The 27,964-nt window shown below is 38.0% G+C and overlaps 1 protein-coding gene across 1 annotated transcript in view; it reads left to right on the forward strand.

Annotated features, from left to right (window-relative positions):
• ANKRD31 (ankyrin repeat domain 31) overlaps positions 1-27,964 on the forward strand; it is a gene marked incomplete at both ends in the record, with an annotated part of 63,064 nt that overhangs the window by 19,106 nt on the left and 15,994 nt on the right. Inside the window, 13 exons of the mRNA XM_080638286.1 lie at positions 599-778; positions 5,093-5,235; positions 6,796-6,940; positions 9,356-9,417; positions 12,391-12,931; positions 13,486-13,593; positions 16,968-17,159; positions 17,999-18,141; positions 20,204-20,363; positions 20,827-20,930; positions 21,677-21,758; positions 24,357-24,453; positions 26,857-27,919. Coding sequence (XP_080494412.1) covers positions 599-778; positions 5,093-5,235; positions 6,796-6,940; positions 9,356-9,417; positions 12,391-12,931; positions 13,486-13,593; positions 16,968-17,159; positions 17,999-18,141; positions 20,204-20,363; positions 20,827-20,930; positions 21,677-21,758; positions 24,357-24,453; positions 26,857-27,919 — 3,020 coding nt within the window. The remainder of the gene's footprint in view (positions 1-598; positions 779-5,092; positions 5,236-6,795; positions 6,941-9,355; positions 9,418-12,390; positions 12,932-13,485; positions 13,594-16,967; positions 17,160-17,998; positions 18,142-20,203; positions 20,364-20,826; positions 20,931-21,676; positions 21,759-24,356; positions 24,454-26,856; positions 27,920-27,964) is intronic.

A 27,964-nucleotide genomic window follows, 5' to 3' on the forward strand; every position in this document is an offset into this window, starting at 1 on the left:
CTTTCTACATTTATTTTTTTGCATTTAGACCTCATATTCCCGAACAACTGTTCCTTTTGCTCATTGCAGAAATGGCTGAACTGGTTGTTCAGTGATGGGTAAAAGTAGTCCAAGGGAGCTAATCTCAATCACTATCATAGTGTAAATATTCCTTGCTCACAAAGTGGAGGTTTTGAAATACAAATGAATACAAAAGAATGGCTGATAAAATTGATATTTAAGAAAAGAGAAAATACTGAATAACTCACTAGCTATTGAAATGCATGTCTTGTAATGAATTGTAACCTAGAGTAGCAGTTTTATTATCCAGTGGGAAACAATGCACTTTGAGAAAATGTCATTAAAAGGGACACACTTTTACGAAATCATATTTCTGTGCATTGAATTTCAGTTGTTTTGTTATGGAATTCGCTACAACATCTTTTATTGAATAGTATTACTATTTAATTGATAATTTTTTTTTTGAGATACTTGTTTCTGCTAGATTGAGGGACCATTTTTTTTCTCCAGAAAGCTTATTTACTAACTTTAATGCAAGCTGAAAACAAGAGAGGAAAGATATTTTTCTGTTTCACAGATCTTTTGCATTATTTTTCAGGACAAGAAGCCTTTGGTAGGAATTCTGTAAATCCAGTTTGCCCCATTTCACTTTCAGTCATCCATAGGAGGAATCTATATGGTGAAACCTTACTGCATAGGGCTGTTTTTCATCAAGATGTAGACCTTGTACATAACATAATAAAAGCCGGTGGAAATGTAAATATTCGGGATTATGCTGGTAAGTTGCAGTTGTGTCAAAATACTATTTCAAAACAAGTACCTGCCAGTAAAAGGTGCGTATTATGAGTCTGTGCAGCGGACAAGACACTAGGTTTGTGGCTAGCCAGTAGATTATTAAATTTTTATTTTAACTTGGTAACTGATCATGAGAAAATATATAGATCTATGTATGAAAGTATATTTAAAAAAAAATTCATGGAGAAAATAAGCACTTAAAAAATTGCAAAGTGATGCAGTTGAGTTTACATAGACTTGATTCAACAATCCTGTTCATTTTTATCACAAAACAGTCTCTTAGTTAAATAATCAGTGTAATGGTTTTAATTTTTATTTTTTTTTTTTCCATTTCAGTGGCAACTTGAAATGCCAAGATTTAAATTGTCCAGTTTAGTTTTTCAGGGTCTGTGATTTTGTTCCTTGGATCGTAAAGGAAGTTGTAGCTTCATAATTTAGCACTGCTTTGATTTTGTAAAGTTCTGAGTACTTGGAATTTTACATTTTTACTTCATCTTTGGCACAAAAAAAGGAAAAAAAAGCATGACAAGTAGTGGCCAGCTGTGAACATTTTGGTGAAGCAGTTCACTTTATCCAGCTTCACTTGTGATATTCTGTGTCAAAGACATTGCCAGACCCTAAAGTAGCAACTGATTGTTTCAAATGTAAAACTATTGTTCCTTCTTTTGCAATTCCGTGTCTCATCCTTCATGCTCTCTAAACTTCCATAACAATAGAGAAAATGGATTCACAGACGGTTGGCTCATTTGGTAGAAAACTTTTGAGTCATTCTTAGAATGTTTCCATCTAGTGCAGTGGCTAGGATTTCACAACTGTTCTGTGGGAACAGCAACAACAAAAAAGTGTTCTGCAGTTGAATGATGTTGCGTAATGCGAGCATATAACAGACCAAAATTAAGGTAGAAAATCTTTGTCTTTTGGAAAATATTGAGATGGATTGAGTAGCAGCGAATTTCAGACTTTTACAGCATAGGGCTCAGTCGTTAAAGCTAAGAGTGACTGGTAATGTGTGTTAACTTGTGATAAAGTATTTTTATAATGGTTTCAAAGCCACCTGCTGATGTCAGACAGAGAAGCGTTGCTAGTGTGGGTTAAGTTGCAGCTTCTGTGGTCAAGTGTACTAAAGTGCACTGGTTTCAGTTTTTGGCCTCACAGATACTTCCTTTTTTGCCTTTGCACATTTTGCCAGGCCACTGTTTCTTCATTGCCCAGACTTTGGCAGCTATTTTTTAGTGCAAAAGGAGCACAAGTGCACAAAATTCGTTTTAATTGAACTCCGTGAAAAGATGAGAGGCTGACCTAGCCCAACTTCTTTTGTTAGTAAAGAAGGTGTAATCAGAAAGAAGTACAGAACCATAGAATCATAGAATGGTTTGGGTTGGAAAGGGCCTTAGAGCTCATCTACTTTCAACCCCTCTGCCACAGGCAGGGACACCTTCCACTAGACCAGGTTGGTCAATGTCCCTTCCAGCCTGGCTTTGAACACTGCCAGGGACAGGGCTGCCACAGCTTTTCTAGGCAACCTGTTTTGGTGTTTCACCACCATCATTTCTCCCTAATGTCATGCTCCTTTTGCTGCAGCCCAGCATGTGGTTGGCTTTCTGGGCTGCAAGTGCATGTTGCTGGGTCGTGTTGAGCTTCTTGTCAACCAGCACCCCCAAGTCCATCTCCTCAGGGCTGCTGTCAATCCAGTCCATGCCCAGTCTGTAGTTGTGCTTGGGATTTCCCCAACCCAGGTGCAGGACCATTCACTTGGCCTTGTTGAACTTCATGAGGTTGGCATTGGCCCATCTCTTAAGCCTGTCAAGGTCCCTCTGGATCCCATCACTTCCTTCCAGCATATCAACCGAACCACACAGCTTGGTGTCATCAGCAAACTTGCTGAGGGCGCACTCAATCCCATTGTCCATGTTGCTGACAAAGATGCTGAAAAGCAGCAGTTCAGTACTGACTCCTGAGGAATACCACTCATCACTGATCTCCACTTGGACATTGAGCTGTTGACCATAACTCTTTGAGTGCGACCACCCAGCCAATTCTTTATCTACTGGGTGCTCCATCCGTCAAATCCATGCCTCTTCAATTTAGAGACAAGAATGCTGTGCAGGACAGTGTGAAATGCGTTGCACATCCAGGTAGATGATGTCAGTCTCTCTTTCCTTATCCAGTAATTCCAGAGAACGCCATCAAATTTTCAGGTATGATTTGCTCTTAGTAAAACCGTGTTGGCTGTCACCAATTGCCCTCTTATTGTCCATAAACCTTAACATAGTTTCCATGAGGATCTGCTCCATGATCTTGCTGGGCACTAAGGTGAGGCTGACCAGCCTGTAGTTCACTGCGTGTTCATTTTTAACTTTTTTAAAAATGGGGGTTATATTTCCCCTTTCCAATCAGCAGGAACTTCACCAGGCTGCCACAGTTTCTGAAATATGATAGAAGATGGCTTGGCGACTACACCCACCAGTTCCCACAAGACCCACGAAGGCATCTTGTCAGATCTCATGGACTTGTGTACTTTCAGGAGTTACCAGACCTGTGCCACTTTGAAATGTACTTTCATCTTGGGCTCTTTGGGAATCATTGTTCTGATCATTATATTCTGTTTCTGTGCCTTTTCTCTTCCTTGAAAGTACTCCACCAGTGATTGTGCATATCTTAGCCTAGTATTTTTCCTTATTCTTGTGCTACAGTAACTTACTGAGTTCTTGGGTTCTTTCGTGTTTGGGTTTTGGGTTGGGTTGGGTTTTTTCCCTCTGTTTTATTTCCTAGACATCAGCGCAGAGGATATGGACAACATGGAGGAAATACTGTCTGTGCTCTCAGTTTGAGTTGTTATTCACAGTGCCTTAAGGGAGCTGAAAAACAAGTGGCAATGAAACTTGTGTTTCGCCTTCGTCAGGAGTTCGCAAAATATCCTCAGAGAACGATGTTGCTAAACTCTATCAATTGTACATGTTGCAGGTTCAATTTTTCGGTTTATTATCTCAGACATAGGATACTTTTTTACTGAAGAAGGAATAGGTACTTTCTTCCAAGTGAACCTTTTTTTATCCTCTGCTTAACACATATGAAGCTTTTGCTCCGGAGTATAGAGTTAGTAGAGTTTTTTAATGAAATAGGCTCTGTAAAATGGAAGTTAAGTGTTTTACAGATTATACAGTTATAAAACCACTCATCTTGAAGTGCTGTCAGAATTAGGCAATGTAGTTAAAACGCAGTTGAGTTTCAAGCATTTGGGAACAAAGCCTAAAAGCACAAGATTTTTTGACAACTTGGTGCAACATCCTGTGGCCATAACAAACACAATTCTATACAGATATACAATATTCTGGGTTGGGTGGTGTATCAAAGATCCTCAGGAGTTTCACTTTCCAATGAAATTAAGATAATTTTGCACAGTGAGAGCAAAACAGTCATAATAAGCCAGATTCACATACTAATTAACATATTTAGTATGTGAGTTAGGCCCAGACAGCATTCTGATGATGGGAGATGATTGAAGAGTAAGTCTGCCAATCAAAATGGTCTTCTGGAGGGCATGGTTGTTTGAGAGCTGGAAGGTAGGACATAGAAAATTTTCTGTCTTTTCCTCTTACTTTTCTCACCATACAAAAACCTGTCACATAGTGAATGTTTAAGGAGCTGATGCAGGCCTATGATAACCCAGTTCAGAGACTTACATTACATCTGTTATCCATCCATCCACTCCATCCTTCATGGAGTAGAATTGTTGTGTGTGTCATGAAGCTCATATCTTGGTTTATTATATATAGCTGGGAATGGATATGGAATTTCAGTAAGGATTTTTCATTGCTTTCTTTGGGCACTCATACTGTTCTTTGGTAGTCTTAGAAAACATTTTTGTTTGACAGTAAAGAGTCCAGGTCCTTATTTTGTCTCTTCTTTATCACTTACCCTCTTCAGCATAGCTATGTAAATAAAAGGGTGCTATAAAAAAAAAATCATTTTTCTTAAAATAGAACTTATGTTTTATTGGGGGAGAAATTACTAAGATGTGGGTGAAATGATTTTTATTCTCTTCTTTCATAACAAAACTGTCAAATCTAAACCTAATATTGTTACAGCAGCATGTGGTTCTTCAGCAAGTGCAAATTTTAACAAAAGAATGAGATCTACCAAACCTTGTGACTTTTTCATAAACATTTCTTCCTACGACAGTTTTTACCTTTTCAGTATACTCTCAAATATTTACCAAATAGACAACCTAAAACTGACATAAATTTTTATAAATTATTTCACACAAACATGAAATACAGGTTTTTCTTTTCTGTAGGCTGGACTGCACTACATACAGCAAGTGTGGAAGGCTCTTACAGGATTGCAAATGAGCTTTTGAAAGCAGGAGCTGATGTTGATGCTAGAGGATATGAACAAGTAACACCATTGCAAGATGCAGCTAAGGAGGGCCATTATGAGGTATATTCCAAACTGAACACGAATTATGGTTTAGGGATATAAATTATTGTTGTTGGGCTTAAAAGGTCACATAATCCTTTTACACATCGCTGGTCTTTTCAGATTATGGATAGATTCGGGAGCTTCCAAGTTCTTTCTGCCCTATTTCTGTTCAAACCATTCCATGCTTTACAAGATTTGTCCAACAGCAGAAATCAATTGGTTTTCTAACTGTTTGGGACAATAGCTGAAGTACTGAGGAACAGATTGCTCCTGTTTAATAATGTTTCAGTTGTTTTGTAATCACCTTACAGAACAATTTATGACCTGAGCAGTCCTCTGGAGTTTTAATTACTTTTTCATTATTTGATAAACATACATGTATGGTGTGCAGCCACAGCCATGCACAGACATGTTTTGTCTATTATCACATAGCACAGAGGGTTATGAAGGCATGACTTTGTGTTTCGTATGGTCTTAAACAGGAAGTCAACTGAATAGTCAATTTGAATTAAGTATGAGTTTTGTTGCCGAATGCTGTGGTTTCATAAGCCTGTGTCTGCATTGTGGATCCTCTTTCAGTCTGTCACTGGTTGCCTCGGCCTGTCTGTAGAGGTTCCTCGGGTGGCTCAGGTTTATGTAGGAGTTCTGCATGCTCCTTTCACCTCCTTGCCGTTTCTTTCACTAGAAGTGCTCATATGCTGCCTAATACTTACATATTTCCAAGATTTTTTAGGTGTTTTTTTTTTTTTTTTTGTGGGGTGTATTAGGTTTTGTCCTTATATTGGTCTCAGCTACGTCACTTGGGGTGCACCAACATCATTCAACACAGAGCTGTGTTACAGTTATATGAGCTGGTATATCCACAGGGATTGATAGTACATGGTGACACTATATTTCCTCAGGACCAGTATAGCTGCATCACTGCAGTGGTCTGTCAGACTTAATTTTTGTTGCTTCTGACTAGCAACAAAATAGTGATAGTGATTTAGTAATACAGCTTTTGGTAACATGGTATTTGGAGCTGTTTTTTTCAATGCTACCTTCTATTAGTGAAGTTATTACTGTATACTGGAAATACACCTTTTGACTGCTTTATTTGTTTCTGCACCTACAATATGGCAAAATTAATTTCTTATTTCAGAAAAATTGTGAATGTATGAGAGAGCATATAAGTGTGATCATATGTGATATAATGATCTCATTAAGGGAGAAGAGTTCTCAACATTACTTGTTGAAAAAAATCTGGAGATTTGAGACAACCTGTGAAGCCTAATAGGGGTTTTGCTGTGGATTGAACTCTTTTTTATTTGATCTGTTCTTAGCATGTATGTATTGAGAAAACTTCAGATTAAAAACTGGGATGAATTTGTGAACATGAAAATAGTAAGATGATAACGATGCATCTAGAGGAATGCTTGGGGTCTGTTAACTAGAATAGAGAAGGATTATTTGTCCTAGGCCTTAGATTTGGTTTTAGTTGCTCATGTTGTCGAGCAACAGGAGAGATAAGCCCTTATAAGGAAGGAGTATGGAAAATACTGTCAGAAAATAAACAACCTGAAAAAATTCCTTTTCCAGATGGCACAGTTATTACTTTTTTATGGAGCTGATCCCTTATTAAAAAATGAGATGGGAAGATGTGCATTGGAAGAAGCTTCTGACCCAGCTATGAGGAAACTGCTTAAAAGCTATGTAGCAAAATACAGAATAAATTCAGTAGCAGGTAGGATAGAATTATTCTCACATATTGCATTCTAAATGGAGAAATTCAGAACAACTGTTGCGCTGTATTTCCTTAATTACTTCTAGTAGTTCCATGGGCTTTACTGTCTCATGCCTGAGTACCAGTGAGCACTCCTTACCCAGCAGAATTGCTGTACATTGGCAGAGTAAAACAGATAATGATGTGCAGCTTTTTCTTGGGCTGGAGCTACCTTTAAATTTGAAATGAGAATATCAAGCATGATAGCTGTTACCTATCTAAATGTAAAATGGTGACTTGTTGATTGTTGAGGTATGGCTTTAGAGGTAGAGATAAAATTTGGTTCTAAACTGGTATAGAGGCTGAATTTTGAAGGATCCATAAGGTAAAAAACGTATATAGGATTAGATCAAGATCTTGGGGGTTGCCAAGGCTTAACTGCTTGTCCTTAACTGCTAGTCTTAGGACTGGGACAAGAGTAATATTGCTGAAGGTAATAGCTAATGATTTTGCGAGGGGTTGGTAGGTGAACATTTTGGTTAAGGTGAGAGTTGGATTTTGTACAGTCTTAGGAACTAAGTTGAGAAGAAGGTTCAGAAGAGACTGCCTCCACAACCAGGCAATGTCCTTGTGCTTTTCCGAGAATACCTGTCATTCCATCCACTGCCTGTGCATCTCCATTTTGCCTTCTAGTTTGACCAGCAGGTCTTGACTCATCCATGCTGGTCTCTTGCCATCCCTCCTTGATTTCTTACACCTGGGAATTGCTAGCTCTTGTGCACTATGGAAAGCATCCTTAAAGATCTGCCAGCTCTGTTCTGCTCTGTTCTGGCAGTTTCCCAGAGTTAGTCCTACTGACTTAACTCCTTGAACAGCTAGAACTTTTCTTTCCTAAAATTTAAGAGTACTGACTTTACACTTCTCTTGACCCTTATCCCCCAGGACTGCGAACTCTGCCAGTACGTGATCACTCCGCCTCTGCAACCCAGGCTGCCTCCAATCTTGACATTACTGATTAGCTCACTTGTGTTGGTGACCATCAGATGCAGTACTGCATGCTCCTTGGTAGACCTATTACTTGACTGAGGAAGTTATCCTCAGTGCACTCCAGGAATCTACTGGATTGCCTACAGCTCGCTATGCTGCTTTTCCAGCAGATGTCAGGGTGTCTGAAGTCCTCCAGCAGGATGAGGGCTTGTGAGTGTTATGCCTCCTGTAGCTGGAATACGAAGGCTTTGTCAATAGGCTCCCCTTGATTGTGTGGCCTATAGTAAACAACATACACAAGGTTCCCTTTGTTTCATTGGACTTGAATTCTTACCCATAAACTTTTAACCTGCTTCTGGCTATTCTTCAGAGACAGCTTTTCACAATCTACCCATTTCTTGATGTACAGGGCATCCCTTCCACCCCTCATTCCTCACCTGTCCATTCTGAACAGCTTGTAGCCATCAATAGCCACACTCCAGTTGTAGGATTTGTCCCACCAAGTTTCAGTAATGGCAACTAGGTCATAGCTTTCTGGCAGCACAGTAGGTTCCAACTCCGCCTTTTTGTTGCTCGTGCTTTGTATAGAGGCACTTCAGCTGTGCTATTGGCTGTGTAACCTTTTTAGAGGAACACACTTTAATTCCTCTAAGGTATTTCCCCAGTGTTTCCCTGTTGGCTCCTATTACCTCAGGAACCCCTGGTTCATCTCTATAAGACTTCAGGTGTGCTCCATTGTATTCAGCACGTGTCAGAGCAGCAGGGGGAGGCCCATCTCTCTAACCTTGGTATGACATCCTACAGCTTCTCATGGGCAAACCTGATATTATCCCACTCCCCTATCAAGTCTAATTTAAAGTTGTCAGTGAGCCCCACTAGCTCATGAGCAAAGACCCCCTTACCTCTTTGACAAAGGTCCATCTGACACTGACAGGCCTGGTGCCATGCAGACTATCCCATTATCAAAAAACCTGACACTGTGGCAGTGACACCAGAGGCAGAGCCATGTATTAATAAACTGGGTTCATCTGTTTCTTCCAGTGTCGCTGCCCACAACTGGAAGGTTAAAGGGGAAAACTACCTGTGCACCAGGTTCCCTTACAAACTGTCGCAGGGCCCTGGTATGACACGTTGCAGCTTCATCACTACCCACATGGAAGATCAATAGTGTATAATAGTCTGAGGGCTGGGGACTCCTTCTAGACTTAAACCTGCCATAGCCCACACTGACCCATTGGTGTCCAACAGTCCTCTATAATCAAGACTCATCTTGTGGCACTTCTTTGTACCTTTCCCGGACCTTTTAGATTCTAATAGAACCCTTACAGCTTGATTCTTTTTTTTTTTTTTTTGATAGCTAAATGTGCTAAGTCACTTACAGATGGTACATATGTAAGGTAAAGAATTACAGTCTTTTCAACTCTGGTTTCTTTCCGTATTTCATTGCAGGTGGAGATGATCCAAAGAATATGTTAAATGCTCAAAGTGTGGAGGATACAAACCTGCATCAGGTACATCTTTACAAAGAATCCTGATGTCAATTTGATGCTGAACTGTTAGTGGCTTGCTAGCAGTCTTCAGTAAACTAAAGGAGATGACTGTTTCTTGAATGTGTTTTGAAACTAGCAGATAATGTACTAGATGCTTCATACCCAGCAGAGGCTGAAACAGAGTGATATTCAGTGCTACACGAATTATTTGGCAAGCAGTTGATGATCCTTACTTGTATATGGGATAAGCTGCAGCCTTATGAAAATGCAAAGCAGAGACCATAAGCTGCCTCTCATAGACAGTGGTTCTTGCTGAGGTTTTGCAGGTGCTGCAGAGGTAATTTATAGCAAGCATGATAAGCCAGTGCCTCTTGGTACTTGCAGAAACCTGACTGAAACTGCAAGATGTTGCCTGTCTTGAAGCAGTAGTATAGCTGCTGCTTGTCTCTGTGTAGTAAGTTGTGTTGGATTTCAATAGGAAAAGGTTAGAGAGCCACTGTCTTGCAGAGGGGTTTCACAGTTATGCCGTGAGATCTGTGTAGGAGCTAGTGCCTCACATGAAGACAAGACACTATGATCAGTCACGTGGGTCATTGTTTGCATATAGCACAACAGTTTTTTTGCATTAAAAGCTGTACTCTCTCATTTTCTCTTCTTTGAACGATGATACCTGGTAATATCTGAAACATATAATGCAGTGTGCACAGTCACTTAATTCTTGCTTTCTGAAGTTTTATGTAGTAATGAAAACTAGCCTTGTTATTCTTAGTAATGCAGCCTACAGTGTCCTTAGAAATTCTGGAAGAGCATCCATGGGGTATAGACTTAGATTACAATTTACAACATTAGTTGATTGATGAAGAAGGTGTTGTAAACATTTAATTGGGAAACCTATTACTGTGGCTGTGTAACTGATGATTTCAGTAGTTCTGTGAGCTGTTGCAGTGTTTATGTTCTGGTTCTATCTCCAGATATGGAGTAATCAACAAGATAATACTATGTAGTCGTTGGCCTTTGGAGCAGTTTTCTTCTGAGGTTGCCATGAGTTAATTCTGCATGGTTTTGCTGTGTTATTTCACTTTCTTAATGATTTCCTAGAATCATCGTAGATAGGTTTGCCAGCAATGTGAACCTGGTATATGACCACAGAAGCAATGTAGTTTTAGTTCTTTAGAGGCAGAGCATTAATTTGAAACTGGTTCAATTTTCATAAATAAATAGAAGTGTAAAGCACTTCAGTAACATTTATTATTGGATTTCACACATTAATTTTTACCCTTTTATACTCGTATTTCTTTGTTACTTCATTTCCTTGTCCTGCTGTCTTATGAAGTTACATAGACAGAGGAAATCAGTTAATTTTATAATAGCACAGTTTTAGAATATAATAAAGGAATTTATTAGAAAATGAAATTACGTATATGGCCTATTTTGTAAATAGAATTAAATACAGATTCAACATGATGGAGGGACTCTTCATTAGGGACTGTAGTGATAGGACAACGGGTAATGGGTTAAAACTTAAAGAGGGGAAGTTTAGATTGGATATAAGGAAGAAGTTCTTTACTGTAAGGGTGGTGAGGCACTAGAGTGGGTTCCCCAGGGAAATTGTGAGTGCTCCATCCCTGGCAGTGTTCAAGGCCGGGTTGGACAGAGCCTTGGGTGACATGGTTTAGTGTGAAGTGTCCCTGCCCATGGCAGGAGTGTTGGAACTAGATGATCTTAAGGTCCTTTCCAACCCTAACTATTCTGTGATTCTATGTAATACTAAAGCATCAAAGGAAGTTCTGCTAGAAATGAGCGAAGCAGAAAAACAAATTTGGTGAAATATAAAACCAATAAAGTTCTTCAGGATTCTGAAGGTAGAAACCAAATGGAAAAAAAAAAAAAAAAAAAAAAAGAAGTAGTTTAAAAAAGACAGATCTGCTATTGTTACAGCAGAGGCTACAGCCAAGGGTTAAACTATTCACAAATAGTGTCTCATGTTAGAGGAACCTCATGTATCCAAGTACAAACCAAGGAACAGTTAAACTGCAGAAAATATATTTCCCTGATGCTGGACCTAATGAAACAGGTGTTGACATTTCTAATCATAACTGTTGTATCCCAGTTAATTTGTAGGAAAACTGAGCTAAGTGAGACAAAATGGCAACAGGAACATGAATTCAGTACTGGTAACAATGAACATCTCTTTACAGAAGAAAAGGGTAGAACTGGTGAAGGTTCAGTGACTTTTGTTATAACAGGGGAGGAGATTATCAGGTTATACTGTCCCACATCAGTGGTTTCTGGAGAAAAAGTGCCTGCACAGCATTTTCAGCCTACTGATTTAGCAGAACTTGATTCTCAGTACCTGTTTTAAAGTTACTATGTACCTGTTTTAAAGTTACTACAGGTAGCCAAGAGTTATGACAGTGATAAACATAGTCTCAAGCAGAATAAGAGCAGTAGTTAGAGTGGCAGGAATCTAAATACCAATCTGATAATAGAATCATAGAATGGTTTGGGTTGGAAGGGACCTTAAAGATCATCTAGTTCTCACCCCCCCTGCCATGGGCTGGGACACTTTCCAGTCCATTGACAAGGTTGGTCGAAGCCCCATCCAACCTGTTCTTAATTTCCTTAAATATACAAACAAACCCCCTCAATTTAGAAGCAGAACTAATGCTATATTGCTTTTGATTAAATTTCCATTCTTTCTTTTTTAAATTTCTTAGTTTTACCAAATAAAATTTGGTTATTTAGATGACTTAGATAATTTATCATGCCAAAGACTTGTGCATAAACTTGTGCTGCTCAACCACTGTTCTATAGCAGTTGTTTGGTTTTTTTTAAACCGAGCAACTTGCAACTTCTTGTGAATGTATTTGTGTAATTTCAGAATGATTTATCTCTTTGCAAAACCTGACAAATCAAGTTAATTCTGATGTTGATGGAAACAAAATTGATGGATCAGCTCTAAATTTGAAACTCTGTTTGTTTCTGTTTGAGCAGATTTCCTTACAGACGGATGAGTTAGAACCAGTGTGTGCAAATTGTCTGCATTCGGACAGCACGGACACATTGCAACAGACTATTGTAAATGAGATGCAAAACATTTATACTGATATATCTGGAGATGGAACCAGCTGTACTGAACAGACAGTTCAAGCAAATGCTGAAACACTGTTAGTGCAAGAGTGTTTAGCATCTACTAACGGAGGAAGTGTTTCTGGAAATCTTTATAATTCTACCAGTAGTGTACTAAGCAATGCTGAACAGAAGGCTTCACAACCAGAAGGAGGAGGAAGGATCCTGTTTAATGCAGAAGAAAGTATTGAAGGATGTTGCATTGAAACTGAAAATATTAGTAGTTTAGAGATTGAGCCTATAGATTTACAACTCCATGAAAAGAACACACTTCAAATTATTCAAAAGAGGCCTCATGAGACCAGTTCAAAAGCAGATTTGCATTTTGGTCTTAATGCAGATAGCAGGTCTCCTTACTCATTTCAGATTGTGGAAAACATGCAGAAAGAAACCTCCCAGAAAACAGGTACAATGTTTTATTCGAAAATATTTTTTTTATAAGTTTGCTGTGAGCATTCTGTGTATTTTATTATAAAAACCTAGCTGTTGGTCCCCAGAGAATTTGTTTTGCCATTAATAAATAGCAGACACATGCAATGTCTTGTGGTACAGTTATGCCAGATTAACTAGTTAGCAATTTTTGCTTTGAATTTTCTTGGTTGTTTTATATCCAAGTCCTTATTTTATTTACTAAAATGTGAGCACAATGGTCATTAGAATAACTAAGAGGAAATTCTAAAATACCGTCTTCTTTTGCTATCTAAGAATCAGTAAAAGTCATATTTTCACAAAAAATCTGAATTGCTTTGGATTCAGTCTCAGTACGTTAACATATGATGACTAGTGGATAAAGGATTTATTATGTTGAAGTATTTTCAAAATTGAGTGAGTTAATTGCAGGCATTTTTTAACCTACTACTAGGTGATAATTTTGACATTCATTTTAATATCAGTTACAATTTCTGAAATTACTGAGTGTTATGCCATAGTTACTTGTAAGTTCTTTTGTTAAACCAACAGATGAAGTGTTTGCTCGAGTAAGTGGGACAAAAGGCTCTGAAAAGAATGGAGACAAAGTAAATGCAAAGATCAGCATGCTTTCAGAGTTTACTGAAACAGGAATCCAAAGTAAAAGAATAAGATTAGACCCTCAGGAGACAAACAAAAAAGCAGCCTCATATTCCAATAGCAGCAAAACAAACCTCTCATCTAAGGAATCACAATTCAGTCAAGCAGCGGAACACCAGACATCCAAGAAATCAGGTGAAAAGTTAATAATATTTTGTAAAAATAGTGGAGGTTTCTTTCAGACATACATGAAGAAAGCTTTTTGTAATACATAAGGGAAAGTTTGGAAAAATTATGTAGCACGTTGAGCAAATACTCAGGGAGTTCCAAATATTTTATATATTTCAGAACTTCAGTCCTTTTATGGAATGCACATATTTATTCTGTTTTATTGTTACATTCATCAGTCTTTCAGCATTGTGGTTGAGGGGATGCAGGCTCATAATCAAGAGCTTTAAAATAACATTAAATTGATCCTTACTTAACTATGTTATATAAATGATAGTTTAAAATAACACTAAATTGGTCCTCAGTGAACTATTTTATGTATCACAGATCAAGACAGAAAACCCGGCTCTCTGTATATTTGGAATATGTATCAAATTATATTTTATAGACTATATCCTCATCAGGCACAAATCAGCATAGGCACTAATTGTACTGTTACAACTGGTTTTAGCTGTAGTGTAGAAACAAATATACTTACATGAGGATAAAGATCTAGCAACCTCCAGTGGTTATATTCATTTCTACCTGCATGTGTTTTTTTCTGCTTAGCAGTTTCATCTCACGTCTAAGATGTGCATTTATCTTGTAGCTTTAATGTCACAATAGGGCCTTGATTGCTCATTTACAACTGATTGCTCATCATAGCCCTCAAGTATTTTACACTTACTGCTTTTTTAGTAAAGCTGGCAGTGATCTTGTGTACTTTGGTTCTTTCTGGAACCAGGGAACCATAGCACTCAAGACTTGCTAAAACTAAAACCTCTAGTTTAGATGGGATGCCTCCTCTCTTAAAACATTTAAATGAAGTATATCTGGACCACTGACTCATAAATGTTTATCCTTGTACAATTTGGCATTATGCTGAACTTGTGTTGAAGTTAAAAGAACTATGTCATTAGATGACAGGAATTTCTTGTGTAGCTTTGTCTTGATATGGAATAGAGTATTTGTCTTTTCTGATTGTCTTAGATAATTCTGTGGTTTCTGTCTTGTAATTAGGAGCTTGGGAATCATTTTTTCTGGGTTTGATAGATTTTAAAATGCTGCCTTCTTATGATCTTAGCTGTCCATGACTATCTCCCTGTATTCTTTGTTTTCCACAGCAGTTTTCTACAACTGCTTATTTATTCTTATTACCATTCACTTCCCATTTTTAATTTTGCATTTTTACTGTTGCTTCCTAATTCCCTTCATACACCAGGTTAGTTTTTGAATCAGTGCGGCTCTTCATCTTGAACATGTGATATGTTGTGAAATACTTCCTAGCTATTATTCATGTTTTTCTGCTGACTTTTTTTTTTCTTCAAACTTATTTCTAGCTCTGTGAAACTTTGCCTTTCAAATAACTACTGTGTCAGTGTAAATGTATGCTTTGTATATACATACATAGGAAAAGGGGTTTTTTATATATATAGGTTTATAGAAGCATATGTGAATGCATGTGTATTTGTGTGTGGATATAGCGTTAGATTTACTTTTCCCAAATGTGTGCAGCAAAAAAATTTATTTTCATTCTTGGACGGCAGTTATGTGTTGCTGGGATCTATTGGTCAAACTGAAGTTGTCTTTGAGTGGGAAACTGCTAGCATTGAGTATATTGTATATATTTTGAAAATCAATGGCATTCATGCTCCTATGTCCACAAAATGCTTTTAAAACCAGAGTACATAACAGCATGCATACTTAATACATGTAACAAATATACTTGTTCACCCATACACACACACAGCATAGACGAATACATTCACACACATAACATACTCAGTTGTTGATCTCTTTTTGTTGTTTGCTTAGTTACTCTCCTTCTCTTTGGGGATTTGGATCCTCACAAGTCTTACAAGTTGAATTAAGGAGTCATCAGCCAGTCTATGCAATGTCCTGTAACACATGAGAAGAAACATTCAGGATCATGCTGGTCCTTTTCTTTCTCTTTGATAGTCACAGTCTTGTCTTTTCTACATGCAGCTACACAGAATGCTGTTTCCTTTTTCAGTCTCAGGTATTTGTGAACTTTCAACCCATCTTTAGTTACTGCTCTCTTGAGTTTTTGGACTGGAAGCTTGTATTTTCTTTTTGAAAAGAAAGAAAGAAAGGAGTAGGTGCTTTATGTTGCCTAGTGCTCTCCAATATCTGGCAGTGTTGGCATGAGGCTTCCCTATTTCCAGATTGGTTCCTCCTATTCTAGGAATGTCTTTTTATTTCATTCTGGGGAGAAAAAGAAATCCATAGTGTATCTGGTGCCTTCCATCATCCACTGCTAATTGTTGGAAGAATAAACATTCAACATAGAAATTATTCCTTTCCCTACAGCAATTCTTTTTTTAGCTCTTATATTCCTGCTTAATCTTTCTAAGGTCCATATGCATTAATACATGTTTTTATTTTTTTCCTTTATATTTTTTGCCTCCAATTTTGATTTTAAAAAACTTTATTCCATACATGTGTCTAACATTTTGGTTACCTCTGGAACTGCATTTCACAGATTAATTTTCCCCCTAAAGAGATTCTTAAGAGATTTATCTAAAATTGAATTATTTTCTTCATCCCAGGAGAATGTAGCTGTTAGAGAGCTGGTTTGAGAAAGTATAGCCCTCTGGGCAGTTGAAGGCATTAGTAGCTTTGAAGACTGGGACAATGTCATTCAGATTGCAGCAGAAAAAAGTGGAAGATGGGATAATGTTTTCTGACATTGTGGGGTCAGGTTTTTTTGCTGTCTCATGCTTTTTCTTCATTAAGTGGCTTTTGTATCTTATCTGGTTGTTTCTGTGTCCTAGTGGTCTTCCTGACGCTATTCTATTCTTGAATAAAAACCTTTTCTTCCTAAATGACACATTGTCACTTTCATCTACAGTCATTCACTTCGGCTCCCATAGAGAAATGTATCATACTCCCTACGTCTATACAATATAAAAGTTCATCCTTGTTACCTTTTTGGATGATCCCTAATTCACTGGATCCTTGTTAAGTCACCTAGAACTGAACTGTAAATTCTTTTGCATAGGGTCTGTTTGTTATCTGAAGCAGTTGACAAGGTACTGTTAAGCAGTGTCTTCTAACCTTTTGTTATAGTGAATTAATGTTATTGAATAACTAAGGCAACTGTATTGCACACATTTACATTAATTCCAATGAGTTATGAAGCTTAATTGTTTGTTTATAATGAAACATTTTTTGTTGTTCCTAATGAACACCCAATATGTGTTTAGAATCCTCCCTATCTACCAGAACAGAAGCTATAATTTTACATTATGAAATTATAGGAGCTGGGAGAAAGTTAACAGATAAGAGAACTGCAAAAAGGGAAACTCAGCTGCATATTGCTGCTAGGAGAGGAAATTTGTCTTTGGTGAAAACGCTAATATCATCTGGAATTTGTGTCAATGAACAGGACTCTGCAGGTTTGAAAATTCTGATGGGCTTGTTTTATGATACAATTCTATATAATTTATAGTATATATGGGTTTACATAATTTGTGTAATTTTAATATAATTATGGACTCTTGATTTACAATATAACTGTGAGGAGGAAAGGAAGGAATTCAGCAAATGCAAGCACAACGAGTGAATCCCTGGATTTTGTGTTTTAGCATGCACATATTGCAGCCTTTTTCTTGGCAGGGGCATTAACCGTGTCTTCCTCCTCTGCTGAAGACCATATTTTCAGAGATGTATATGGAAAGTGAACTTGAAAGTTTGGCGGGATAATTAATGCTGACACACATGAATATATACACGTGTGAAGCACATTCACACAAATCTTACTTCCTTAGGAAACAAGGACAAAAATCAGATTACAAGATCATTTCTTCTTTTTTCTACCTGCATGTATAATGCCTTTCTGTTTTTATAGTCTCAGAATGGATGGTATTCTATTCTGGATGCCTGGCTGACTTGATGTTATAAAATTACAGTGGCATTAGAAATCAGACTATTAGTACTATGCTTCTGAATTTTTGGAGTCTTCTACTCTGTTGGGCTTTTTTCATTATTTTTAGCAGTGTAGTAGAAAAATAAACAATATTTTTCTGCTTAATATTGAATGCATTTTTCTCTAAAGTAAACAGAATTACAAATTTACCTTGGCATTTGAAGATGGTCGTATAATATTTGTCTTAAAAAGAGTAGTCTGTTGCTTACAGTACAGCAAATGCAGAAAAATGTGTAATCATTAATTAGTGATCTGTGTGGATTTTTCCAAATCAGATGCATGCTGTATGTGTCATCTTGCTTTTATTAGGTTGGACAGCAATTCATGAAGCTTCCAATAGGGGATTTACTGAAGTGATCTTAGAATTACTGAAAGCCGGTGCTAATGTTAACAGCAGAAGTCTGGATGGTGTTTTGCCAATACATTATGCTGTTTCTGGCAATTATTTGGAGGTACATTTACATTAGATTTCCTGTGACTGATTTCCAGCAAAGGGTCAGCAAAGCAAAATCTTTGTTTAAATAAGGAAAGTAAAAGTTACTAATACAATTTTAGTGTAGATTTGCATTTAGGAAATAAACTAATATTATTTAAAATTGTCAAAATTAGAGAAAGAAATTTTCTTCACTAGTGACAGTTGAAATTGTACAGTTAGTTGACTTTTTCAGTCCAGCAGACAAATCAGAAAAATTCAGAAGCTTCCCATGGTTGTTTCCCACATATTGGGCTTTTAAAAAATAACAATGAAATAGAGCATTCTCAATTTGATCATCTAGTCCAGCTCTCCTGCCACAGGCAGGGACATCGTTCGTTAAACCAAGTTGCCCATAGTCCCATCCAGTCTGACACTGAACACTTCCAGTGATGGGGCATCCTCAACTTTCTGGGCAGCCTGTTCCAATCTCTCACCACCCTCATTGTAAAAGATTCATTTTTTTGCAAAGAAAAAAACTCTAGGCCTGCTGTTTAAAACTCAACAGTCATTTTTCACTGAGTGGTCCCTTCCAACCCAAACCATTCTATGCTTCTATGGAATAGACTAGCCTATTTCAGTCGGAAGGAACCTAACACAATCATCTAGTCCAACTGCCTCATCAATTCAGGGCTGACCAAAAGTTAAAGCATGTTATTAAGGGCATTGTCCAAATGCCTCTTCAACACTTACAGACTAGGGGCATTGACCACCTCTAGGAAGGCTGTTCCAGGGTTTGACCACCCTCTCAGTAAAGAAATGCTTCCTCATGTCTGTCTACCCTAAACCTCCCCTGGTGCAGCTTTGAACCATTTCTACACATCGTATTACTGGGGAATACCTCAGCACCTCCCTCTCCACTTGTCTTCCTCAGGAAGCTGTAGATAACAGTGAGGTTGCCCTTCAGCCTCCTTTTCTCTAAACTAAACAAACTCAAGAGGCCTTAGCATGGATTTGTCACAGGAAATGCCTTTCAGGCCTTTCACCAGGGTTGTTGCCCTGCTCTGGATGCATTCAAGGACTTTCACATCCTTTTTAGATTGTGAGGCCCAGAACTGTGCACAAATAAATAAAATGGTTTGGCACAGTATGCTGCAGGGAACTGAGGTTAAAATGGTGATCCAGATTGGCTCAAACATACCACTGCTATTCCTGTAAGAAGAGCTGATATTTCATCACGTTTATCTTTTCTGTGAGCAAAGATAATGAAAGGGATTATTCACGGTCCTTGTTCCAAAATATCAGTATGGTTCTTGCACACATGTAAGCTACTATTCAGTACTGTGGAGAGAAACTGATGGATACTTTTTGATACTTAACAGCACTCTGAATATGAGAAAAAAAAAAAGAAATGCTAAATTTCATATATATGAAAATTCTTTAATATGTTTATAAATTCTTTAATATATTCTTATAAATTTCATATATATGAAAATCCTTTACCCGTGAAGCTGAGTTTGTCAACACTTCCATGTGATCTGAATTTTAGGGGGTAGATGATTCCACTGATGCCACTAATCTCATTTCCACATTTTACAATTAAGAAGATTTGCAAGAGGCTTGGAATTAGGAAAGAAATAGTCAGTGCATGTAACCAAAACCCAAACCCACTATTAAATACTTAAAGGAAAAAAATCAACTTCTTTTCTGCAATTCAACCTTAATACAATTGACCAGTTCCTTTTATTTTAGATATATGAAGTTTTTTAATTTTTCTCCATAACAGTACCATAAACATAGAATAGAATAGTTAAGGTTGGAAAGGACCTTAAGATCATCTAGTTCCAACATGATAGGTTTAATGACAAGTTGTGAATTATTTGTGTATTTTAATGGAAAATTAGAAGTGTTAAGGTACAAGTCGGTGTTGATAATAGCCAATTGAACTTATTTGTTTAATTGGGATTGCAACTGTAACAGGTTTTAGAGTATCTTATTTGCACCTTTATTAGTTATGATTTATGATAGATACAACACATATAGTTGTATTATAAGTTTACAACAAGAATTACCACAATACACATCATAATAATCTGTAACAGGCTGTCAGGGTTCTCCTACAGCATGGAGCAAATCCCTGTGAGAGAAGTAATTCAGGGAAAAGTGCTTTGGATGAAGCTCATGATGATGAAATGAGTGAACTGCTGAGGTCTAACTGTGCTATGGACTCTCTACCTCCTGTTGACACTATTGAAGTTACAGGTATGTTGGATTTATAATATACATCATAGGATTACCCTCAGTCTTAAGGAAAATCAGTATATTAGAATGCTGCTGATTCGCAGAGCTGCATATTGCCCAGCACTGATACTTTTAATTCAATTAACTACTGAATTTTATTTATTTATTTTCAGCAAATAGGATACATGAGTTTGGTTTGGTTTGTTTTTTTATTTCCTGAGAGAATGAGATACAAGGACATACTTATCTCTTCAGATTTTTGTTATTATCTATGTTTCCCTTCACAGGAGTGTTGTGTTTTAGAATGGAGCAGCTTTAAAGACTGATTTCCTTGTGCTACCTAAATTCGATCCCATTTGCATCTACAAGATATTTTTAATTATGTGATCTGCCATTGCATCTTTGTAACCTATATTAGCTAATTAACCTATTATGCTCATGCAAATTCATTTTAAATTCTATTTATTGTTTCTTAATTGCATAGGGATGAGAAATCCTTCTAGATCAAGAGGATCAAAATATCCTTGTTACAGCAACTGTGAAAATGATAATGCAGATTTGGAGCCACAATGTGAGAAATACAGTGTGGTAAGTTTAGATAATAGAATTTTGTTAAGCTGCTTTATAGTGTATTATTGCAGTGTTATTTACTGACTGAATAACATAAAAATATAATTTAAATAATTAACCCTTTAGAATGTATGTAGAAGACATCATCATGCAGAGGCTTACAGTATATAAACTGTGGTTTACAGTGTGCATGTGTGTTATCACTTCTCTCTGTACGTGATTTCTTTGCACTTGTTGTGCAAACAGTGGTTAATACTTATATACATTTCTTATTGCCTATATGAATAGAAAAAAGGTCAGGAATCCTGAGGCTTTTCATCACATTTCCAAAATGGCTCTTTGAAAGAGTAATGATTTTTTTCATTATAATTAAGCTATTCAGAAATTGTTTAATCTTAATTCAAAACAGACAGAAAGATTTTTGCATAAGTTGTATATTAAGACAGCTCTTGCTGGTATCTGTAGTCTGTCTACATTGTCTAGGTGATGCTGTCATGGTGAGATTCACTGTCTAATCCCTGTAGTGTACTCAGGGGTGGGACCCTGAACATGGACTAGTTTGAATGCCTAGGCAAAACCAGGATATGACAGAGCATACCTTTGGTAATATATATGTCTATGTTACTGGTGCTCCCATTACTGCCATCCCCTGCCTGGTATTACTTGAGTCCACCAGTACTTAACCTGCAGGCCATTCATTATGACATGTTTTATATGATGCATTTGGCTCTATTTCTTAACATCATTTCTGTATTTATCAACAGGAGCCTGTTGCTGCCATACAAGATGCAGAAGAGAAGCAAAAAGAACTGTTGCTGCTTGAATTGAGAACTTCCAAAGATGCAGGTAGACATAAATTCAAGTTGTTTCACTTTTTTTTTTTTTTTTTTGGGGGGGGAGGACACAAATAATTATTGTTGGTAATATAATTATTTTAAAAATAATATTGATTGTAGTATAGTTGATATATATTAGATATATTAGATGTATAATATATTAAATAAGAATGCACACTGGTAGCAACATTATTCAGTGACAAATATGTGAGCCCCTCCATGATCAAGAATGCTATGCCTGTATGTAAAGTAACAGATGCATCATTTTCATTCTAATGTGGCTGGACTTTCAGGATCCTAAAATAATCTATGAGGGAAGAAAAGAGAAAACTCTAAGGCAGGCACTGTGGATGATGGGCAGTTTCAGAAATACTGTTGCCCAGAGGTGTAATTTGGTGGAAGCAAGGACAGGTGGCCTGGGAAGAAAACAGGGATGTTGTCCAGGAAGCTAGGGACCAGGTTAGAAAAGCTAAGGCCCAGTTAAAATTAAACTTGGCTAGGGATGTGAAAGATAACAGGAAGGGATTCTGTAGGTACGTTGTGAATAGAAGACAGTCTAGGGACAACGTGGGCCCTCTCTGGGAGCCCTCTCTGGAAGGAAACGGGAGAACTGGCTACCCTGGATTTGGAAAAGGCTGAGGTTCTTAATGACTTCTTTACCTCGATCTTCACTGGCAAATGCTCAGACCACACCATCCAGATCTCGGAAGGCAGACGCAGGGACTGAGAGAATGAAGACCTTAGGTCCACTGTAGGAGAGGATCTGGTTTGAGAGCATCTTAAGAACCTGAACGTGCACAAGTCCATGGGACCTGATGAAATCCTTCCACGAGTCCTGAAGGAGGTGGCGAGTGAAGTTGCTAAGCCACTGTCCATAGAATCATAGAATAGGGCTGGAAAGGACCTTAAGATCATCGAGTTCCAACCACCCTGCCATGGGCAGGGACACTTCACACTAGACCATGTCACTCAAGGCTCTGTCCAGCATGGCCTTTGAACACTGCCAGGAATGGGGCAGCCACAGTTTCTTTGGGCAACCTGTTCCAGTGCCTCACCACCCTTACAGTAAAGAACTTCTTCCTTATATCCAATCTAAACTTCCTCTCTTTAAGTTTTAACCTGTTACCCCTTCTCCTGTCACTACAGTCCCTAATGAAGAGTCCCTCCCCAGCATCCTTATAGGCCCCCTTCAGATCCTGAAAGGCTGCTATGAGGTCTCCACGCAGCCTTCTCTTCTCCAGGCTGAACAGCCCTGACTTTCTCAGCCTGTCTTCATATGGGAGGTGCTCCAGTCCCCTGATCATCCTCATGGCCCTCCTCTGGACTTGTTCCAACAGTTCCATGTCCTTTTTATGTTCAGGACACCAGAACTGCACACAATACTCCCAAGTGAGGTCTCACGAGAGCAGAGTAGAGGGGCAGGATCACCTCCTTCGACCTGCTGGTCATTCTCCTTTTGATGCAGCCCAGGATACAGTTGGCTTTCTGGGCTGTGAGCACACACTGCAGCTGGCTCATGTTAAGTTTCTGACAGACCAACACCCCCAAGTCCTCTGCAGGGCTGCTCTGAATCTCTTCTCTGCCCAACCTGTAGCTGTGCCTGGGATTGCTCTGACCCAGGTGTAGGACCTTGCACTTGTCATGGTTAAACTTCATAATGTTGGCATCAGCCCACCTCACAAGTGTGTCGAGGTCCCTCTGGATGGCATCCCTTCCCTCCAGCGGATCAACCGAACCACACAGCTTGGTGTCATCAAACTTGCTGAGGGTGCACTCAATCCCATTGTCCATGTTGCCGACTTCCAACTCAAATTTGTGGTTATGAACTGTTAATTAAAATTGATGTCTTTTCTTGAAAAATGTGTTTTCTTTGACAAACAGGTAGATGATACAATAGATAAGCCTATAGGCAGAAATCAGTGCAATTTCATAAATAAGCAAAACAGAACTATCAAACTTCTCCTGTTTAGGGGAGTAAGAGAAATGAGCATGATGACTGTTACCACTACTGACAAAGGCACCTCTGAAACCAAATTATAATTATTACTTGTGAAGAGGCACAAGACTGAACAAGAACGTAGAAGGACATTGACAAACTTAGAATGTAGAATCATAGAATCATAGAATAGTTAGGGTTGGAAAGAATAAAATACTGAAGATATTTGCATGCAGTAAAACCTATTGTAAATATTAGATTAAAATTCCCTATTAAGCTGCCTTAGTAAGAGTGATATTTTTATACTTTTGCATTTTACTAAGTAATTAAATACTTGTACATACTATGAAACAAGTCTGGGGAAACATTTTAAAAATGACTTTTTTAATCATGTAATTTCCCATTTTTCATTATTATGGAAAGCTTGTTTTTCCTGGTTTAGAATTTCAGGAATTAGATTAAATGTCTAGTATGTTATCCCGGTGGCGTTCACTGGTCATTACTTCTGAACTCTCCCATATGTTACATGGCTAAGTGATAGGGCTTATGAAGAAGAATCTATAATTGCTTCTGATCATTTTAGAAAAATATAGCTACATTAAAAATGTTATTAATGTAATTATTTTCTGCCACTTATTGTCATAATTTTGATTGTATCAAATTGTTGGACAGATACATATATCCAAAGGCTTTCTCAGGTGCAAGATACTTTGAATGAAATGCTTGCAAAACAGAAAGCAGAAAGGGATACCCTTGCTAAAAAATACAGGTAAGTAAAATAAAAGGACTGTATTTAAAGGAAGCTATTCTTAATAGCAGTAGTGATAGAAGTTGTTAGAAAGTGAGCATACAGTAGCGTGCAAGTAAAACTATGTGGTTCTCATTCACATTTTGTGGAAGCATGGTCTGTATTGGCTTCACTTATCCCCAGTAAGAGTTTACATCAAGGAAGAACTCATGTATACTAATGAGTGGCTGTGCATACAATGAATACTGAAATTAGGTAGTGAACATAAAAAAAGTGTGGAAAAATTCCTAAGCAGAAATGAGGAAATGGAGGTACTGAGCAATTAGATTACATTGCAACATCATGGAGGAAAGCCATAGCACTACTTGTAGCATCCCTGCCTCCAGTTTTGTTTCTTTAGCACACTTACGTTGGGAGTGATCAACCAAGAGCCCCCAAGAGCCATGTAAAGCAATGGCTTAAAGTGTGCTTGCAGATGTTCCTTTTCTGTGAGAACACCTCAAATGTGAGCTGGGAGTGCTCACCTCAGTGTGAGCATGGACTATGAATTGTCAGGTTCCTGCTGCCAGCTCTCACAAGGCCTTCTTTATACTTCCTTCTAAGAGGGACTGCCTAAATGCTTGGTCAGGTGGTGGGTGCTCAGCTAACAATATAGCATTGTATTCAGTGGATGCTTCGAAGCTGTCTGATGAGCATGTCTACCTATTGTTTGTGCAAGCAGTATTCATTTGGTCATGTAAAAGCAACAGTTCACAGCATTCAGGTAGTTACATGGCAAAACATATAGGCTGGTTGAGCAAAGAGTCTGAAATGTTTCAGTCACAGACCATTTTGCCAACTATAAAATGTTAAGATACATAGATTACACAGATAAGAAAAAAAGAGAGGATTTTATATGAAAAGAAGTTAGGGTTCCACAACATCCTTGTGAATGAACCAATGACTAAATTAAGAAACAAGAACACTAAAACTAATATCTACACAAACTTACCTGCCTTCTAATATTGGAAGTGAAACTGTTCCGGAGCAAAATGATAAATATTTCTCGGTATTGCAGATACCATGCAGCTAATGCAGCAGCTATTCAACAGTAATGAGGTACATGCCAAATTACATTAAATTTCCTTTTCATTATATCTTGAACATTTTTTTAACTAATCAGCATATAAGCTTTTGTCACACAATACATAAATGTACAGAAAATCAGGAGGCATCATAACATTTTCCATCTTTCTGTTGTTCAGTTAGTTAGCCTGCTAACACTTTTCCATTTCTGTCCATTTTTGAAGATATTAAGTTGCATCTCTCTCCTAAGAAAAATGGGGGAAAAAAAAGCATCTTATTTGTCAGTGGCTGTTAAGTTACTTTGCCTTTGTCATTTTAGTCACACTATCTTTGCCTTTTCAGTAGCAGGTTCTTCTATATCTGTATAGGAGTAAAGCAACAATAATTTCCTGAAGAAACACTGCTAGAAAACTGTGTGGAGCCTAACTGGCCTGTGTAGGAGTCCATAGTTGTCAGGGCTTATGCATATCAGTGATCAACTATATGCTGATATGTTGATCATATCATGGATTCTAAACACATGTCATAGTAAGCAATATCACAACATAGACACCAATACTGTCACACTGTGGTTTGGGTGTCCTTGTTCTGCACCAATTAGTCTTGCTGTACCTCTCTCTCACTAGGATGGTGTTACTTGCATGGCACTTCTGCTGTGAGTGGAGTTAAAAGCAAACCATGCTGCTATTCCTTTTCCCACACCATGTGGTACTCCCTTGTCTTCCCAGCATGGTGCCAGAGTGGTGGTGCAACCACTTATCTCAGGGGAAGTTAGCAGGAAAGAGTATTATACTGTTCTGGTGGCTGTTATGCCAAAGGAAGTGAGGAAAATAAAGAGTTCCCTTCCAGCAGGAAAGTGAGGAAGTCCTCCAGTGAAGGAGTCTCACAGGCAGATGAGCTCAGGTAGAGAGCAGGATCATGGGGTATTATTACAGTTGTGGCTTCATAAAATGTTTTGTTGTGTACAGCATAAAAACTTTGTGATAGTATCATCCTTCAGTAGCTCATCCTGAGCTCATTTTAAAAGGCTCAAAATGAGAGCTGCAAGGGCATTGAATTCAACGAACTGTTGTGATTTGTGGTGATAAAAGAGCAGCTGGTGTGAGCAGACAATTTTGACTCTGTGAATGAAGGGTGGTATAGAAGGACAAGGCTATCACTGAAGTTTTGATGCTTTGCATCCTACTTCTGGACAGGATTCTGCAGTTTGTTGGACAGAAGCATGGGATTGGAACTGTAAACTTCATGCATGATAAAGAGATTGTTCAAATTTCAGGTGTTGGCAGAATCCTCTGAAACATATTCCTGTTCTTAATGGGTTACATCTGTTAAGCTGTTTCTGTTTTCAATTTTCTACAGGGCTTCAGTAGGATCTTTTAAAAAAGGAGCACTGAGGAAGCAATTAGTTAACCTTGCTTCTAGGCAAAAGAGTCTGTTGACTGTTGCCCAAAACCAGGAAAAATTAGTCCAGAAAATACAGAATTACAGAAAAACAAAGCAAGTGTTCAGTGGACCATGTTCAGAGAAGCAGATCTCAAACTCAATTATTTCCCGTGGAGATGATGACAGACAAAGTTTAACTGCTGATGAAATCGTGTGTCCTGATGTAGTTACATTTAGCATGGGGCTTGGTGCCAGCATGCCTAATGGAAACAGAGTAGAAGCACATCTCCCTTTAGAAAATAGATTTCCAGCTCAGGACTGCAGCCAACATCCACACATCTGCTTGAATGAGACAGGAGCAAATAAAGAAGCAATTAGAAGCAAAGAGGCTTTTGATCATGCTTTGGCATCTGAAAGCAGAGTAAGAGAACATCCCTTCGACAACAAGTCAAAACTGACAAATGCTGTAGAAGTGGCGACGTTGCTTTCAGAACCTACTGTTTCCACTGCTAAGTCAAAGTACTCACAGCAAAAAGACATTGATTGTGTAGCAATTGCAGAACAAGGAAACAAGTCTTTAAATCCCGCTTCAGTGACAAATGTATTAAATATTGTAGAACCCCAAAGCACTGTTGCCAATAACAATGTCTGTCAGTCAGGCAGTAACTGCCAGCAAGTTCTTACAGTTGAGGGTCTACAGAGATACATAAATGAGAAAGAAGTTTTTCAGCAGCAGCAGCAGCAACAGAGAATAATTTTGTCAAAATCTACAAAGAACTTCCCTAATACTTTGCAGCAAATGATCTTCCAGAGTGCTGAGAACTCATTTAATGCCAACTTGGTACTTTCAAATCATACCTCAAATACAGATTATCCAGTAAATCTCAGTGAGAAAGCTTCCCAGAGTTATAGTAATCAAGAATGTGAACAAATCCAAGTGAGGTGTGGACGAAGAAGTAAGAAAAAGCTTCAGTTGACAGATCTACTTGAATTGGGAAAGATTAAGCCAGGAGAAAATGTTTTAGAATTCAAACTGCAGGTAATTACTGACATGTAATAATGTTAATATTAGCATATAATGAAA

The sequence above is a fragment of the Psittacula echo genome (assembly GCF_963264785.1).
Source record: "Psittacula echo genome assembly, chromosome: Z".
Lineage (NCBI taxonomy): Eukaryota > Metazoa > Chordata > Aves > Psittaciformes > Psittacidae > Psittacula > Psittacula echo.